The following is a 19,168-nucleotide window of genomic DNA, read 5'->3' as shown; positions in this document are numbered from 1 at the left end:
GTCTGTGAGTGGGGAATATCACTCAGATAAAGCTGGTAGCAGAAAGCTCAGGGATGCACTAGATTACATTTATCATAGAACAGTTTGGGGTGGAAGGAACATTGCAGATCATCCAGTTCCAATTTCCCTGCCATGCATAGGGACACTTTTCCCTACACCAGGTTGTGCAACGTCCCAGCCAACCATGAACTCTTCCAGGGGTGGGGCATCCACAGCTTCTCTGGGCAACCTGTGCCAGTGCCTCACCACCCTCCCAGTAAAGAACTTCTTCCTTACATCTAATCCAAACCTGCCCTCTTTCAATTTAAAAGATTCTTCCTTGTCCTAGCACTAACTGCTCTTGTCACAGCTTTTTGTAGCCCCTTTTAGGTGCTGTAAGGTCTCCCTGGATCCTTTTTCTCCTCCAGGGGGAACAGCCCCAGCTCTCCCAGCCTGTCCTTGCAAGAGAGCTGCTCCAGCCCTCTGAGCATCTCCATGGCCACATTCTGAACTTGCTCCAGCAGCTCCATGTCCGTCTTGTGCTGGGGCTCCCAGAGCTGGATGCAGCACTCTGGGGGGTTCTCACAATGATTTATGGCAGACCCTTTTCTGCCTTATTTCCTAGCAGTACTAACCCAAAGAATGCCGTGGTTTTTCCTGTTGAGTGCTCCCTCTGGTCTCTCTGGGATATTTGAATATAATGTAGTGACAACTGTTTAAGACTTTCACAAATTTCAAAGTCTGTTCTGTTACTAGGGAAACAGTGAGACCTCTGTGGGGAAATATGGGAATGAGGCATGAGGTTTATGAAGCAGCATTCAAAGAATGGGCTTAAAGAATAAAATAACCATGCCACTTGTCCTGTGCTGCGGTGTCTGTAGCAAAGCAATCAGCTATTCTGGGAACCACAGGGAAATTGAGTTAACATCCATTTTCACTTCAGTGCTGTGCTATCCTTCAGTGAGCACCTGCAAATGGAAAGCAGGTATCTAGCAAAAGTATGGTTCCCTTAAAGAGCTTAAACATTGTGCAATGTTTAAAAGTATCAGCGAACAACGTGATTCAGGGACACGAAAAAAATGAGATGGGAAATTGCTGGAATATAAGTAAAAACATGAAAACATTTATTTTGGGACAGCTTCCTAGTATTTGCAATGCCTTGTATGTGCTATTTTATAGGACTATTCTTTCCTTAGCAAAAACAACCAGTAATTTTTTTACAATAACAAGCATAACATGTTGTAAGTGGTGCTTATGCTCCCTGCTGAAGCCTCACTAATAAAAAGAAAAGAAAAGCATTGGCTCAACGTTCTGCTTTGCCATCCCAAATCCCAGTGTGATGAGGTATTTCTGGCTGTGAGTGGGTACAAACCAGTATTACTTTGCACTGTGATGGCCTTTTTGGTTTAATTGAGAATAACTTTCACTTCCATTCCCAGCAATAAAAGCCCAAGGGGAAAAGGTCGGAAGTAGGGAAGCACTGGGAGTCGAAGAGATGCGTGAGGAGTGACCAGCAGTGGGGGTAAGAGAGAGGAATCAGGGAGCGAGCCGGGAGCGGGCAGGAGAGGGCAGCAAGCAGAGCGTGTTTGCACAGAGCTGTCTCTGAGGAGAACTGATGCCTCTCCAAGTCAAGCTGAAAAGTTTACCAAGGAAAGGGACGAAAACAGAAAAGCACATGCAGAGAAGCGCTTCCAAGGGAAGGTATTGAGAACAAAGTTGGGGATGGCTGCGGGTGGCAGGGTGGGGAAAGGAAGTGAATGGTCTCCTGGGGTGGGGAGGAGGAGCTGAAGCAGCTGGAGAAGCAGCTGGAGAGCAGGGGCAGAGCCACTGCAGGCACAGCAGGTGGCTGTGAGACTGATGGGGGGCACAGGGAAGGTTCCCCACCCGAGCAGGGCAGGGACAGGCCAGGCAGGGGGCCTGCGGGTTTTTGGCTTCCTTTTTCTATCTCTCTCGAGGTCGGGACTGAAGGCATTTGAGACGATAGTTCGTGTTCAGACTCAGGTGTTTATTATTTCTTATCAGTGTTACAGTCTCACAGCAGTGAGTTCTGCAGTCTTTCATTAGCAAGGCACAAAATGGCTAACTATCTCTTGTTACAAGGTCTTTTAAGGCTAAACTATCCAATTAAGAGATGGCACCTAAATTATTTTCACTTGTAGCCCAATAACTAATCCCTCGAACTCCACGCTGCGAATTTTTCTGTCCAATTACAAAATACCAGCCAAACCCATGAAGAAGGAGGAAGAAGAAGGTAAAGAAGAACAACCTGTCTCTGCCCTAAAACCTCCATCTTGCTTCATATTTATTACTATATTCTAAAACCTCAAACCCTATGTTTTCCACCCTGTGATATTACACATTTCTAACCAACTGCACACCTGTAATCCCAGTGCTATCAATCGATTTTGGAAGCTTGCTCCACAGCCTCAGGTCAAATGCAGTGCTCTCCTGGGAGTCAGAGCCTGTCTGTACAGAAAGTTTAAAATTCTCAGTATCCAGAACTCCAAGAGGGGCCCTGCTTTGATACAGTACATCCTAAATCCTGCCACTGTGCACCAAGCAGAACTTGCAGGGCCTGGAGCATCCCTGTTTCATACCAGCACCACTCTCAGCAGTGCTGATCTGTCCTCAGGACAGTCTTGCTCATGCCATGAAAATGACAAGGTTCAATGCTGTAAGGAATGCAATGAAAATATCAAACAAAACCCAGCTGTGAAGAAGGGAGGATTTAAAGCAAGAATTTAGACATTAGCCTGGTGATATCCAGAGGTGAGCTACCACTGTAACCTTCTTGGACTGCCATCTGGGAAGGGACCATCATGTGTCATCTGCAGCATGGAGCAGATGGCACTGTCTAAATGGAAGTAATGACACCAGGATTTAGATGAGACTCCATCTGAAATGGAGGGAACCAACCACTGCCTGAACAGAAACAGGAAAAGGCTTTTTTAGCCCATGTAAATCCATTACTGAATATCTTTGATGCTAATTATGTGATTGTAATGTCAAAATGAGAGTGCAAAAAATCCGCTCCGGGTAGGTCTACTCAAAAGTGGAGCTGGGGGTGAAAAGAAAAAAAACCAAAAATGGAAAGGTGTGTACAGTTGTGTATTAGGACAGCAGGAGCCCCTCCTTGTTTTCTCAGAAAAGGAAGCTCAGGAATATGACCTTTAGCAAATACTGGGGTCCTCATATAAATGCTTCCCACAGCCAGTGTGACAGTGAAGGTTGCTCTCCATACATCTGAGTTATTCTTTAGCAGAGTTAAATTGGTATTAATGAGGCAGTAAGAAGGACAGCCTGACTGCTTAGCTGTGCTTCAGCCTGTCTCTCAAAGTCACTTGCTGGGTGATTTTAGTGGTTGCTTGGTGCTGCAAATTCCACTGCTGCTGCAAAGGCCTGATGCAGTCACTCAGCTTTATTCCTCTTGAAATTACCAAATCCAAACTTAGGCAGAGCAAACTGGCCTTGACCAAAACACGCTGCTCTGCTCTTATTTAACTTCACACTAAAACTGCTGGACTTCTGCAATCATCTGCTCAGCAATGAACTTCCATCAGCCAATTCAAATAAGGAGAAATGATGTTTCTGGCATTTATTCTCCCATTGCACCCTGCCTCTGTGTGGTTCTGCACCCCCTAGAAGCTCATCCCTCCCCACTGGAGCCAGGGAGCAAGGAGCAGATGAGTGGCAATTACAGACAGGTGAGGAAGGGGTGAGATTTCATCCACTGATCAAAAAGGGTAAAACCAGATGGCAAAGGACTTAAAGAGCCATGAAGGCAAAGACAATGAACAAAAGAGGAGGGAACTGGACTGTGGCTTTTCTTAGGATGCAGGTCAGGAGGTTGGGGTGTCACTGGGAAAAAATACACATCTGTACATCCTACCCAGGGCAAGAAAGCAGATAGCAAAGGAGGTGAGGGAACAGGGGCTGGGCACTGAGCCTGACATCAGCAGGAGTCTGACAAGAAAAAGCACAGTGAAATGACCCCTCCCCACCCCAGGTGGCTGCTCTTTCCCTTTGAGGCTTTCTGTCCACATAAGGCATATGTATCAGGGTGAGTATTTAGGAGAGGAAAGGCTTGTTTCATCCTTAATTAGGTGTACTGATACTACACAAATCTTTGGGCTTATTGAGGAGCTGAGATATACAGTACCTTTCAGTATATTCAATCCATCAGACTGCCATTTTTATATAGCAGTTTGTACAGGTCAGAGCCCTTCATAAACCACCCAATGTCCTGAAAATTTGTCATTACATTGAATTAAGGGAGAGGTCTTTCTATAGCTCTGATAAAGTGGTTTAAATCAGGTAAAAGAAAAAGAGAGGCTCTTGAAGAAACAGGAGTCACACATGATAAATGAAAAAGGAAGAAATCACAAGTCCCAGTATTATCTGTCTCAGAACTCTGAGGGAAATGATGGAGCTTGTAACAAAATCATGCTGTTAATAAAATTGATTATGAGGCTGGAGTGCCATATATCTATGAGTCAACAGCTGAAAACAAAGGCAACACATTAGAGGATATCTTTAAAATGAAATTACACCTCTGCTCATGTCATGTTATCTCCATGAGGACTGCCTGGATTCTGCAACCAGTTCCTCCTAAGAATGATTGCCTTTACTTGGAAAGAAAAGGCAAGATGGTGCTTGTATAATATGCCCTGAGAAAGAATTGTGCAGCCCTGCAGCTGTGTGGCTGCACAATTCCTCTCCAGCAGCAATGCTGGATTTAAACAGGAGAGGGCATTCATGACCAAGCATCTGAGTGTGCTGAGGGTTCTCTGTTTCTTAGAGGGAAGACATTTGAAAATGGTTACTTTTTTTTTAAATGATTAATAAAGGCTTATCATCCAAAAATAAATCTTCTCTAGACATCATGTACCAAAAGGAGTATAAATAATTACAAATTAAAATCTGTCTAGTAAACGAATGTTTGAGGTGCCCTTAAGCAGCACTATTCCAAAGGCAGACAAAACCCCAGAAAAATCAGGAGGGTTTGAACAGCATGTTAATATTTTCTTTTCTAAAACTCTGGTGAGCCCTTAAAGAGACTGCAATGGGGAGAGCTGGACTGGAAGCTGAACCAAGACTAATGAAACCCTGATGCTGTTCCTGGGTGCCATCTGTGAGCTTGGGCAAGATTTTTGGTGGGTCTGTGCCTCAGTTTCTTCTCTTAAAAGTGGGATTAAATGTTAAAAACTTCCATAAGCATGAAAATGACAACACTGTTGGCAGGACATGGATAGTAGGTTAAGCTCAACACATCAAAGCTAGCCAGTCAGTATGAGTAATGCTAGTCACAGATATTTTTATATTTTTCCCCTTGTTCAGAAATGACTGAATTTTTCTGTGCATACCAGGCTTTCTCATGGTGTTCAGCTGAGAGTGCTTGGATGAAAAGATACCTTCCCTAGGAATTTGTAAAAGAAATTATATAAGGTGTGTTGCTAGGCCACAGATGAAAACAGAAGTGTCTTGGTTAGCAGGAAGTGCCCTCTGCATCCTCCCTGTGCAGCTGGGAAAGCTGTATTCCCATTCCTACTTTATCCCCAGTGATATCTGTGTACTATAAGTAGGTTTATCTGCTGTCCCAGCTTGAAGAGAGCTGACATGACCTAGTGACAGGCCCTTTGTTATTCACAATCCAGACGGTATCATTTAGAACAGATGGGGGATGCCCACAGTGCCTTGTGGGAATGCAAATACAGACACATGCTGTCCACCTCAAGTAAGGATAATCTGCTTTGGTCTGCAAATTTTCCTGTGGACATAGGCAAAGCCACCTGACCACCATCTGAGAGAGCTGAGCAGTCCTTTGGTACCAAACTCCCCAGCTCTCCTTCTTTTGGAAGTTAGGTGTATAAACTGCTCTGATTCTAAGGCACTGTGTAAACCCTGAGATAAACATAGGGGGATAGAAAGCAGAGAGCTCATTTCTGAATGCTCTCCCTGCACTTGCACCTTTCTGGAAGCCCTGAACAGCGTGCTGGCACGGTGATGGCTCTGGGCCAGGTCTGGCTGCCTGATGAAGAGGTGGCAGCCAGCTGCAGGATCCCCATCTGCGACCTTCAGGGCCCAGCAAGAGCCTCAAGGCTGCAGCTCCTTCCTGCTATCTCTGCTAACATGACAGGAAAAAAGTCAGGAGAAGAATAAGGACACTTCTGGTATGCACTGGCCCAGGCAGTTTCAAATGAGCACTGTGCTTTAGGAAAAAATATGGTTTATTATTTAAGTTATTCTGTAAGCAAAGCAACATGGCTTGCCTTTTCCTCACAATGATGGAGGGCATACAGAACAGCTGAATATGCAACTGCTGTTTAATTCAAGACTTAAGCAGTGTCATTAAACATATTTTCTTGCAGAGAAAAATTACTTCAACAGCAAATTGCATTTGTCTCACTTGTGAAAACACAGCTTATTAAGGGTGTTGCTTCTTCTATTTTGTAGGTGTTAGTCTGGCTATTTAATTAAGGGTCTGACAGTATTTTCATTAAAATATTTTCATTTTTCAGGATGTGTAAGCCTTAAAAATTAAAGCTTAATGGGTGAGTCTCCTTTTCACAAGCCAAACAGCAGTGCAATGACATAGCTACCTAAAAAATGAAAAACAAAGGAAAATGAAACGAAAAATAGATTATATTTCTAGGTTCTCAGAAGCCTCAGGGCAACACCGACCAAAGGTGCATAAAGACCTAAGTATATATTCTCCTGCACATATGAGATTAATGAACATTTTTCCAGATTAGTAACTGCTAAATTAGTAGATCTCTGCATTAACATATGAACAGATTGCTGCAAATGTAAGCAATAATTGAGTAGTTGTACCAGATTGCTGCTGCTTAACTGCAACGCTTAGCTTCAGCTCTCCCCGTTTAGGAGGTAATCACGACTTCAGGGTTTATTAGAGCAAAAACGACACGCGTTTGCAGCCAGCTCTCCTAGGTGCATTCCCACCCCAGTGGGAATAATAAATCCTGTGCTCACAGGGTGATGCTCCAGGCTGCACCTTGGAGCCCAGACCGCACAGTGGCGGCTCGCCCTGAGTTTTAGGGTCTGGCTTTAACACGATGTGCCCCAGAGGTGGCGGGGTTTGGGGTGTGTGGGGAAATAGGAGCCCTGAGGGCCGGCGGGGTTTGGGGTGTGTGGGGAAATAGGAGCCCTGAGGGCCGGCGGGGTTTGGGGTGTGTGCGGGGAACAGGAGCCCTGAGGGCCGGCGGGGTTTGGGGTGTGTGGGGGACACAGGAGCCCTGAGAGCCAGCGGGGTTTGGGGTGTGCTGGACACAGGAGCCCTGAGGGCCGGCGGGGCAGGGCCCGGGCGGGGCCGGCCGCGTCCTCCTGGCAACGGCGCCTTAAAGGCGGGCGGGGGCTACGGCGGCGGCTGGTGCTGCCATGGCTCACGGTAGCCCCGTGGTGAGTGCCTAGGCTAGGCTCAGTTAGGCTAGGGTAGGCTAGGCTTAGTAAGGCTAGGCTAGGCTAGGCTAGGCTAGGCTAGGCTAGGCTAGCGGGGTCTGGCCGCTCCTCCTTGCAGGACCCTGGGGATGAAGAAGTCGCCTCCCAGCCTGGCTAGGAGCCGCTGCCCGTTTGCTGGCGCGGGAAGCCCAAGGACGACGTCGAAAGCCTTTTTTTTTAAAAAAAAAAGAACAAAACCACAAACTTTTACATTTCTCTTCTGTTGAAAATGTCCGTTTGTGGGCAAAAGCGTTGTGGCAAGGGTTGGCCCTGGGTAGCTGCGGGGTGGGAGGGACGCTGGGCAGGCCGGCGGTGCGGAGGCCTTTGTGCCGTGACGGGGTCTGGCCGCTGCCGCCTCTCTCTCTTCCTGGGGCTCCCGCAGGGACGGGAACCCCTCGGGGAGGGAGCCGTGGTGGCTTTGCTGGAATGGATCTGCATGAGCTCCTCCTGCCACCCCACTGCACACGAGTAAAACCGGAGTTGGACAGTTCCCACTCTGGATGACCTGGTTCTGGCGAAGGAGTGTAAAGGAATATTAAGCTGGAGTACAATAGCGTCTGCGCTGTAGCCATTTTTCTTTAATTTGCAAGCATGTGGTGTTTGAATTTTTCAGTTGCTGTGTGCAGTTTTTATATAGCACAATAAATATTTGTACTCACTGTAGCTTGGCAATCCTGGGGAGAGGAATAGGCCCGTTGAAAGATTTACATTTAGATTCTCTTCTGGATTAGCAGTGAAGGCAGAGCATTTGACATATGGGGTGATCAGCAGCTTTTAGTGTAGAGGTACAAAAGGAAATTTTTTTTTCCCCTCTTCATCTTTCTAGTATCCTGAAAAAGTGCTGGGGAACTCTTTGGAGGTTGATAACCCCTGATAAGAAATCACACATGAGTATGTTTTTAAAGTAGTTATGTTGGTTGCTTTTTTCCAGAAAGTGTAACATGTTAGTTCTTAATATCTTCTTTTCTTTGAAAAGAAATTGCTTGCCATCTGCACTTCAGAACAACTTTGGATAAGTAAAATATTAATTTGATATTTAAAAAAAAAATTACTAATCCAGAATCTTGTAAGATTTCTTAAAATACCTCGGCTTCATTTTTCACCTTGTGTAGGCTATTCTGGCTAATGAGAGTCAAGATTAATAAGCTTTAAATTGATAAAGGCTCATTATCTTACATTTGCATTGGAGTGTAGAAATCTTGAAGCTCGTGTGTATCTGCTGTCCAGGAATGACTGGAGGATTGTGATTTAATCACTGACATCATGGGCGGAAGAAGGAATAAAATGTTCTGTTGGACTCCTATTGTAATGTAAGATGAATGATCTGTATTGATAAAAGTAGTGTTCAGATTTCCACAGTTAGGTTACTATGCAGCATCAGACTGTTTCCACAAAGAAAACACCAAAAAAATCTCAATTGCTTTTTGTGGGTTCCTCACATTCTGCTTCTGATGGAATTGGCAGGGTTCATTTTTAATAGCTTGTATTATTGGTTGACCCTTAGATTAGGAGCAATGATTCCAGTATGACACAATGGGGTTAGACAGGCATGTTTGAAAATACAGCACAGCAATGGTTTTTGAATGTTTCTAGGATTTTCTTAAGCATTTATAAAATTATTGGTAGCCTAAACAATAATTTGAGGCTCAAATCCAGTGCTTTTTTTAGAGTGTTAGATTTAAAAGAATGAGTGGACTTGCAGACCTTTGCATTTGTCATTCAGTTTATGAAACTGATCTGTTCACGCTGTTCAGTTTGTAACAGCAGTTTATGACGTGAGATTAGACTTTGTGCTATCTTTTCAAATGACTCAATGCTCATCTTAAGTTGAAAATATTTATTTTTTCCTAATGCAGCCTGAGCTATACAAGTCCATCATTGAAGATGTGATTGAAGGTGTGCGGGAGCTCTTTGCAGAGGAGGGTGTAGAGGAGCAGGTTCTGAAAGACTTGAAGCAGGTTTGTTGGCTCCCCTTGCATTAATAGCAGTTGTGTTTATGTTTTTCTTTTGAGATGATGGACCTGTCCATTTCTTTGCCCTCCAAAACATGCAAACTTTGCCCTGGCTTAAGAGTTACAAGTGTCCTGGGGGGCTGCTGGGAGTTGAAATTGGTTAGTTTTTGCTGCCCTATTTGTTAGATACAATCAGTCAATTTGCTCTTGGAAAAGCTGGGAATACCTGATTATCTTTTTTGATGCAGTTTGTTTTTAAAGCTGATGCTTGTTGACCTTAATAATCTTGCTGCAGCTTTGGGAAACGAAGGTGACACAGTCTAGAGCAACAGAAGGCTTCTTCAAACACAGCCACTGTTCTCCACGGTTCAGTCTGCAGCTGCCACACAGCTCTCACAGCCTTTTGCAGACTTCAGCAGGTCAGATGTTGTTGGACACAGTACATGCAATTTAAGAATATCTCATTGATTTAGGGATATTTTTGGAAGCCTTGAAATACCCTTGGTTTGTGTATATATCTTATGCATATATCTAGCTTGATGTGGAACAGTAATTATTTGAAAGCAGAATTTGACCAGTAAATGATGAATTAAACTTTAATAAATGAATAGGATTCTCTCTACATGCTTTTCATCAGCTGCTCATTTCCAGTGGCAAAACAAGCAGAGTTTTAGCCTCCTTGTCTGCAGTCCTCCAAGTCTGAAGGGCTTGTAGCACTTCAGTTGCAAATTTACTTGCAGGGTTAAGCTCCTGCTTCCCCTGTTAATGTGTGTCCTGATGTGCAGAGTTTTTATGGCTCGTTTGTGCCATGCAGTTCTGCTGTCAGGTTGGGGCTTAATCTCCTTCTCAATTTGTTGAAATGTAATCCCTTGCTCAAACAGAAGAGAGGAAGGCTTTTTAGTTTATCTTTCAGTTAGTTTTTCTAAAAGCAGCATTCCTGTTGCAGAGGAGTACTTGACTTTCACACAGTCTCTGACATCAGGACCTATTCTTCTTAATAGAGTCCAGCTGACCACTGTGGTATTGTTGTGGCAGAGTGTAGTACTCAGCTGAGACTTATCCCAAAGTGAGAGGCTGTTAGCACCTTTGCCCATGAAGGACAAACCCCATATGAGATGATTTAATGAAAATCCGTGTTGTAGTGTATTTCAAGCTTGGGCAGGTATTCTTTATCAGTGGGGTTCTTCACTTTTTTTTCCTTTTTTTTTCCCCTTCCTTTCTTGTGTTTGTTTGGTTGTTTTTCTTTACAGTCTTCCTAGTTGAACAAACCATTTTTGGAGGCAGGTGTTTTATTAGTTCCATGTGACTAAAGGGAGTATACTTTTGTGTTTGCAGGCTATTGGAGCTTTTATATTTAATGAGCCTTTCCTTCTTACTCTTAAGTTTTTAAAGGGCAATAATATGGCCAAGCAGTGTGAGTAAATCTATTTATTTCTAAAAAGGGGATTTGAATTGCCCCATGGCTAGAGATTTTCAAATTAGTTAAGGCTATCTAAATTGCTTGCTTCTAAAAGCCCAGGAAAGTTTTCCCTTTGCCCTTTTTTCTTCCATGGAATTCAGTATTGGGTGCTGTTGAAAATCTTATCCTACTCTTCCTACTTTTAGCATCATTGGTTTTGCTCTGCTGTGAAAAAACTACTTGCATGTTTTCCTCAAGTTGACAAGGCAATACTTGTGCTCACTAATGAGGATGAACTGAAGTTAGATTGCTTTCGTTTCACCCATGTTTGCTGTAAATTATTGAATGATAACTGTATCCAAGAAATTAATGTTTTTTGTAAAGTGGCTTTTTTATTTTTTTACAGCTTCTTATGTCATCCAAGCTGGCAGAGGTTTTCAGCATTTCACAGCAGCAAAACTGGTATGTAGCTGTAGTGATGTTTTACTTCAGTTTTGATTATGTTGGACTCCTAACTTTTTAAAATTGTTTTCCAATTATTAATAGACTTCAGGAGGGAGAGTTGTAACACTGCTGCTTCTGTTGGAGCACTGAAAAAGGATGGGCTGTACCAACTGGTTCTGCAAGAAGTGAAGCCAGAAATGTTGGAAAGATACAGCTGCCTGTATTTAGCCCACAGGATGAAAGTGTAGTGGAAATGGCACAGCTACATATACTTTTAAAAGAAAAAAATTTATTACTGGTTGTTAAAATAGTGCATGGCTGGGAAATACTACCACTAGGGAAGCTGGGAGCAGCATTATCTGTGAGGTGTAGAAATCATCCAGAAGGAAAATGAGTGTTTTTATAGTTGACAAGTTTGGAACTCTGGGCATAGCAAAATTTCTTTGGGGAGCAGCCACTGATTGCCAGAGCTTGATGAACTTACTGAGTGCCTCCTGAGCCTCAAGCTAAGTAGCTTGTCAAGTTGAAATATAATATTGGGAAGATGTTTGTGCAATATGTGCGTTTCCTGATTGAAAAGTTGGATTTCCTCAGAAGAGCTAGATTTAATGGGAGGTGTATATCCAGCTCTTTGCTTCCCAGGAAGAAAAGAGACTATGAAGTGACTTCATAGGCCTAGGCAAGAAACCTGTGCTGTGTGGAGTAATGCATAAACTTAGGTATAAGTGACTTTGAGTAGAAAAACACCTTTCTGGATGGTGGGTACTTGCAGGGATTATGGAAAAAGTTGCCTTAACAAAAAGAGGGAGTGTGATAGCTGGAAAGCAGGAAACACCTGGGGCAAGCTGTTACTCTGTCAGTGCAGAATACTCTTCATCTGTTTAAACCTCAGAAGCTTGATGCAGCTTTCCAGCGAAGATGACCACAGAGGGGCCCTCACTCCTGTTTCCCATGGATACTCCAGGTGTGGCACTCCATGCCCTGTCCTGCCTAAGCCCAGCTCTTGTGTTGCAGGGGCCCCCACGAGTGGGTGTGACTCTTGCTCTCCCTTCGTGTGTTGCTTACCCTTTGCAGATGCCAGCTGGAGTGATGCTGCAGCCAGCACCAGGTAAGGGTAACAGGGGGATAAATCAAACCTTGCAGTGCCCTGGGGATGTGGCAAGGCAGTCTGAGGGACAGTAGATGAAACAGATGAGAAGTGTAGGGTAGAGGCAGTTACCCTTCTCTTTGTACTTTGTTTTTGTAGTGGCTGTGTGGGGGAACCAACTGCAATGATTAGTTGGTGTGTCAGTTTTACAGCTCTTAACAAGTGCTTTCCTTTGTTAGCCCAGACGAAGGTAGCTCCTTCTCCCTGTCTCTCTGGGGCAATCTTCTGTGCTTTCAAAAAGCTAAAAGCACTGTGGTGCTTCAGAGACAAAATTGATTTCTTATTCAAATAAAAGCCAACTATCTGTTAACCTTTTTGATCCCATTCTTTTGGTGATAACGCTGCCTGTACTGCTTGTACTGCTTTGGTGTGATCAGTGGAAGGCTTAGTTCAGTCATTGACTCTTCTCTCAAACAGCTGTTCTTTGATGAAAACTGACATCTCTAGTTATCTGTTTCAGGTATAATTCCTGATGTCATGAGACCTGTAGACTGGTACCAGTGATTCTGTCTGTGTGAGCATGTGTGTATGGGGAGAAGAAAAGGCAAATTTGGAACTTGGCTCTGGCATCTCAATTCTAACACTGATAGTAAAAACTTTAAGCATTCAGTATTTGGACTGGTTTTCTTCAGAAAAGATACATAAATTAGGGGTTGTTTGGTTTTTTTTAAAACTAAAATTAGTTTTAGGTATTAGGTATTCTCTCTAAAAAACTTAAAGGTTTTTTAGGCAGAAAAAATACCTAAATGTCCTTAAAGGCATGTACTTGCCCTGTAGCTATGGAATAGTTTACTGTTTCATTTTGTATTCCTTAGTTTCTGGAATGACATGGAGAAAAATGAAAACCCAGGGTATTTATTTATTTATTTAAAATCCAGTATGTAGTTAAATTATTGAACTGACTGTCACAGGGTACTGTGTAGGCCAGACCCAAAAAGAGGTGTTAAACATGATGGACTGTCTGGAAGCCACAATTTAGAAAGTTTCTGAATGCCTGATTTTCAAGGGCTGGAATTGTGCTTGAGGAAAGTTTTGCTTTGCAGATGTCCTTTTTCTCATAGTGTGTCCTGGTGTTTGCTCTTGTTTTTAGTGGTGACAGGTCAGTGGCCTGGATGAGCCTGTAGTTTCACCTGCTGAAGCAGTTTTAAACTCTTCTCTCTGCAGGGCAGCTTTACAAGGTGAATGTGCCTGTTGTGGTCACACAGGCCTCAGGAGATGGAAGCATTCTCCACTACCCTGTGCAGCAGATGTTTCATCCCCTTGGGCAAGCTTCAGTTCTGCAGGCCAGCCTTGCCAGTGTCACACAGCTGAATGCATCTGCTGCCCATGCAGCTGGTGAAACACTGCAGCCCCAGGAGGCTGCTCTCCAGCAGGCTGTGCTGTTTAAACCGAGCTATGTGGAAAAACAACACCTGGAGAACTCTGCTACCTTGGTCCAGCAGCCTTCTGTGAGTCTGCAGGAATATGAAATTAATGCAGTGTTGAATCAGTGCAGTGAATCCACAGAAAAATTCCAGCATGACAACCTTCACACAGCTGTGTTTACTCCAGAATGCTCTGAAGGACTTTTTATTGATGAATCCTTGGCAAGCAGCTCAAGCAGTGTCCTGCTGGATGTGGAGGGGCAGCTGGACATGGAGCATCCGGAGCTGCTGCAGCAGCAGGTGTCTGATGATATCATTGACCTGATTATTGCAGGGGAAAGTTTGGATGAAAATGCATTTCTAAAGGATCAGGGCAGCATGGCTCCCTCTGACAAGGTAAGGCCTTTTGTTTCTCAGCTAATGAAAATACATCTGTTGGAGGGGGTTGTTTGAACACATTTCTAAGTGACAACTAGCACCTCTAAATGAGAAGAACAAAAGTTATTTTGATTTTATGGTTCAATCTTAAGCTTGTTTAGAATAGCAGTAGCTGACTGCTTGTTTTTACATTAAGAATTTGTCAAAACTACTGTGATTGATGAGAATATCAATTTAAAAATACGGAAAAATGTAATGGATAGATAGAATGTATTAGACTTACTGATTACTTTTGGGGTTTTTTTGTGACTAAGCAGACATGAAAGACTCCTTGAGAACTTCCATATCATTCTGGCATGATCTGCATATGGATACTGGTCAATTGTGGGCAAAGTGCTTTTGCAGGATCAGCTGGGATTAATTTTATCTTATAATGTGTGAAGAGTATTAAAGATGTATTGAGAATGCATTCAGGATGAAAAGTCAAATTTGATAAGTGAAAATCTCCTTGAAGAAAATATATTTCCTTGGGGAAAAAGTCCTGGATAAACTAGAACTCAGCTAGAGCTGTGTGGGAAACTTGAGTGATTTTAATTAACAAGCCTCTTTCCTGACCTCATCTAATTTTAGTGCCAGAAATGATTTGCAGATGTTTGAAGTTCAGGCTGGCTTGGTGACTTTGAGTTGTAGTGCTCATATGTGATTGAGACAAATTTATTAAATGCAAATTTAATGCCAGCAATGCCAAATGTCTGTAAATAGAAAGTGTAATGTTGCTCGTCTGAACTCTGATGGCAGCATGATGAAGGCTGTCTGTAGTGAGAATGGGAGGTCAAAACAAAGTGTTCCTTTCCTGAACTAGGGAGTGTATGTGGATGGGAATTAAGTGCTACAATAAAGATTTAATGAGAAACTGAAGATGGCTGAAACCTTAAAGCCCTTTTATGCTCCTGTGAATGCTCTGTTTAGGAATTCTGTCACTTTTATGAACAGCAACTTGAGTTACTGAAATATTTACTGTCTCTACCAGCTTTTTATATCTTATTTAAACAAAGCATTTTGAATGAGTTGAGGGAGAGGGATCAGTTCCTCTTGACTTTTATTTCAAAAATGAAAAATTCTATTTTTGGGGGTGGAGGAGTAGCTTCCTTTTTTGTTTTTATGGGAGGATTATTTTTTGCAATAGAAATTCTAAGTGTCCACTTGATTGCCTTTGTTTTAGAGTTGTTTGAGTACAAAGGTGTTTAGAGAAAAGGGTAAGAAATTTTTTTTTTCTGTATTGCTGAGGAATATTTGACCTGGGTCCCGTTTAAGTTAGATGCAACGCCATGTTTACAAATGTACTCAGGCTTGACAAGCAGTAGGACCTGCAACTCCCATACTAGTGCCCCTCGCTTGTTGATACATTAAACACAAACCTCAGGCTGTGTGCTGAGCACGGGGGACCTGCAACTCCCATACTAGTGCCCCTTGCTTGTTGATACATTAAACACAAACCTCAGGCTGTGCTGAGCACGGGGGTGTTGGTTCACAAGCTGTCCCTGGTCTCTCTCACTGCTGTCCCACGGAACCCGCGGAGCAGGCAGAATCCGATTCACCGCTGGAGAAAGATCTCTGCAGTGACATTGAAGGCATAAGCCAGCTCGATGGCACCGGGGATGTTTCTTCTAAGGAACAAATACCACATACCAAAGATAAAGAAGAGAATGAATTCATTGGCTTTATTGATTCAGAGGATCTAAGAGTTCTGGATGATGAGGAAGACTATGATGAAGAATGTGACAGTTCTTCAGACATAGAGTCCAGCGGCAGTGATGGGGACAATGAAGACCTCCAGATAGACATAGTTGAGGAGGTAATTTACTTTTAAGCCTTTAGAAGCACATAACAATATTAGATCTCTCAACTGTTGAATTGTTGGACCTAGAACAGTTCCTGGTTAGTTTGGTGCAGGGCATGCACAGTGAAGTTACAAACCTCTGGAGATAGGAGGTACTGCAGAGAAATTACTTGAAAGCTCATTATGAGGAGTATGGACAAATGAAAGAACTGTTGGAAAGTCATTTGGTTATTGGATGAATTAAAATACTTAGCTATCAGAATTAAAGTTTTCTTGTAAAACCCTGGCCTCAGTGGAATGGAGCTTTTGACTTAAGATATTATTTAAAGAATTAGATTTAAATAAGATCAGGATACAAATCTAGGTTTCCTTTCCTTCTGAAGGACCACAGGGGATTAGAGAAAAATGTGATACAAGAACTTTGTTCTCTGTTTAATGCCCTGTGTTTCTTTTAATGCCCTGTTAATGCCCTAGGTTTTCCTTTTTCTTAAAGATATGCAATTTTGTATCCTATGGGTTTGTTCACAAGAGCATCAACTTGTAGCATTTGGACTTCACATAAATACAACTTGATCAGTATTTCAGTCACTGCTTTATCACTTAGCAGTTTTGCTTTTTTGACCTGTGTTTTTATTCAGGGTGTTTTATGCAAACATGTAAAAGGTACTTGTAAATGAGGTTGGTGCAATGTGGATTTCACAGGTCTTCATTTTTGCAATGGTAACTTTATTGTTCTGGGAATGTTTAATTCCAAGTATATTCAGTGCTATTCTGAAAGGGTGTATAAAACAGAATTTTAATCTCTAGGACCCCTTAAACTCTGGTGATGATGTCAGTGAGCAGGACATTGCAGACTTGTTTGACACCGACAATGTGATCGTTTGTCAGTATGAAAAGGTACAGTAATACACTTTTATCTTTGTTCTTTAATCATCCTAAACAATACCTGCAGCAAATCCATCTCTGCTCTCCTGTCAGTGCCTTCTGAAGAAACTCTAATGCTGTAATGGAGTGCTTAAATGATGTGTTTAGCTGACAATAGTCTGAAGACTTTCCTACTGTTTTCTGAAAAGAGGATAATCGTAATGGGCTATTAAAGGAAAAGGGAACAAGAAGTCTGGCAAAATTATGATTTGTAAAGATGCAAAAGCTTGTTTATTTCCTTAACTTTTAAGTAAGATCAACATCTCTGTTGATCATACATCTCTGTGGATGTATGTAGGCATATTCAGCTGTGAATTAAGGCTTTTATAAAGGATAACAGAAAGAGAGGTGTATGTACGTTCTTTTCCTTTTTTTTTCTGTCGTTATAGTGCTCACTGAGAGATTTTCCTAACAGAATTTTGTGTCTGAGAAACAAAGTAGCTGTTAAGTGCCTTATTGTCCACCTTCATTTTAATGTTTAAAATTCAACTTTACTTTGAGCTCCTGAAGATCAAATTAAATCCTTTTAGCTATTGTATGGTTTTGGATGCTTGCATGTCAGTAATTTAAAAGAGGAAAAAAGGGCATATTTTAAAGGAAATATGGAAAAATGTGTCTGTAGTTTGTTTAAGAGCATGCCTTGGCTTTTTTTTTAATATTCTTTCAAAAGTGCCTAGAGAGAACTTTTTGTGTGTCTAACTATGCCTGTCTTAATGGTTGTCTGTGGTTTAGGAAATGGAGAGGTGGTAAGAAAATTGTCTTCATAAAACTGTGACAGATTGACCTTTCTTGAGACCAGTTATTTTGGGAAGTTACAGGGATATGTGTAGAAAATGCCTCTGAAATGAAGCTATTGGTGTCTGTATTGTAGTGAAAGGTACACCAAGTGTTGCAGCCTCAGAACTCAGACATTACAGTTGCCATAGGTAGTGCATACTGTTATCTAGAGCAAGTTTTGTCTGAAATAAGCTGAAAAATTGCCTAAAGATCTGACAGAAACTACTAGGAAGGTCAGCACTGGGCATGCCTTACAGGAAATTTAATATCAGATGTTATTAGAAATTGAGAGTTACAGAAACTGGGGGAAGATGTTGGTAACTTTCCCCTTTGCAATACAGATTTAATGAAACGTGTAGGCCCAGTAGAAAGTAGATAAAACCAGTTATGTCCTAAGTTTCCTTGTTACCTTTAAAACAATGTTGTTGATAAAATTGCTGTCCTGTTTCTTTTCTTTCTGGAATTGAAAACTGATACTGAGAATTCAAGGAATTTTCTAGGGATATTTAAAATTCCTTCTTTTAGTATTAAACAAAACTTTCTGCAGTATGGATCTCTTTGCAAGCATTTAAAAAGAAACAGAATATGCAAATTCTTTCTTACTTTAAAAAAAATAAATAGCAGTATTTGCTTTTAAGTCAAGTTTTGATGTTTTTAGCCTGTTCCTAACACCTCTGTGCCTGCAACGTTGCATTGCCATGTGGGAAGGAAAATATTGCATTTTAGTTAAGCTACACTGGTTTGCAAGGTGTGCTGTGTTTTGGGATTGCCCTGTTACTGTTCTCTTGTCCTGCTGGAGTTGAGCTGTCATGGGTAACACTTTTTAGGGGGAAGTTGTGGGATAGGAGAGTGGGACAGGATGGGATGAGATTCAGGAGGTTTCTCTCTTGGGGGGGCAGGGAGTTCTTTATAAACAATTGAAGTATAATGCTTCCATTGAGTATTCCATTGAATATTTTGGGTCATAACTATTTTAAAATAAAAACCAAGTGTGTAAAACTGGTTGTGCTTAAATCTTGTTGTTTTTTTTAATGACTGGTCTAATTTATATTTGTGATTTCATTAATTTTGATTATTATTTTTCATCAGATACATCGAACTAAGAACAAATGGAAGTTCTACTTAAAAGATGGAGTGATGTCCATTGAGGGTAAAGACCATGTTTTTGCAAAAGCCACTGGAGATGCAGAGTGGTGAGGCTTCACCCCAGTAAGTCCTTGAAGGCTGTGGCATTATTTCCTTATAAGCCTTCTGTAAAACAGCTGGACTTTCTATTGTTGTGCCATTAAAAAAAAAACCAACAAAAAAACTGAAAAAAAACCAAACCAACAAATCTGTGATGAAAAAACATGCAAAATCTGTGTTGTTAATTTGTGGTGTTAATCTGTTTAATTTGTAAACTAAACCACTGTACTGTTATCTACTCAGCTGTCTTTGCTGTTTTTTCTGATTATTTCATTTTTTCCAATGAAGAAGCATCATTGGAATGAGTAGCTTTAAAGTTTGAAG

The 19,168-nt window shown here is 42.0% G+C and overlaps 1 protein-coding gene across 1 annotated transcript in view; it reads left to right on the top strand.

The window, feature by feature from the left end:
- Positions 1-19,168, top strand: part of GTF2A1L (general transcription factor IIA subunit 1 like) — a 19,834-nt gene extending 666 nt beyond the window's left edge. The window contains exons 2-10 of the mRNA XM_071448269.1: positions 1,513-1,680; positions 9,291-9,392; positions 9,682-9,805; positions 11,192-11,247; positions 12,244-12,337; positions 13,541-14,136; positions 15,701-15,973; positions 16,766-16,855; positions 18,749-19,168. Coding sequence (XP_071304370.1) covers positions 1,513-1,680; positions 9,291-9,392; positions 9,682-9,805; positions 11,192-11,247; positions 12,244-12,337; positions 13,541-14,136; positions 15,701-15,973; positions 16,766-16,855; positions 18,749-18,856 — 1,611 coding nt within the window. The 3' untranslated portion in view covers positions 18,857-19,168. The remainder of the gene's footprint in view (positions 1-1,512; positions 1,681-9,290; positions 9,393-9,681; positions 9,806-11,191; positions 11,248-12,243; positions 12,338-13,540; positions 14,137-15,700; positions 15,974-16,765; positions 16,856-18,748) is intronic.

The sequence above is a fragment of the Agelaius tricolor genome, unplaced genomic scaffold (genome assembly GCF_023055355.1).
Source record: "Agelaius tricolor isolate 1412-34295 unplaced genomic scaffold, bAgeTri1.0.p SCAF_1, whole genome shotgun sequence".
NCBI lineage: Eukaryota > Metazoa > Chordata > Aves > Passeriformes > Icteridae > Agelaius > Agelaius tricolor.
Note: the sequence above shows the minus strand (reverse complement) of the source record. Positions and strands in the feature narration are given on the sequence as shown.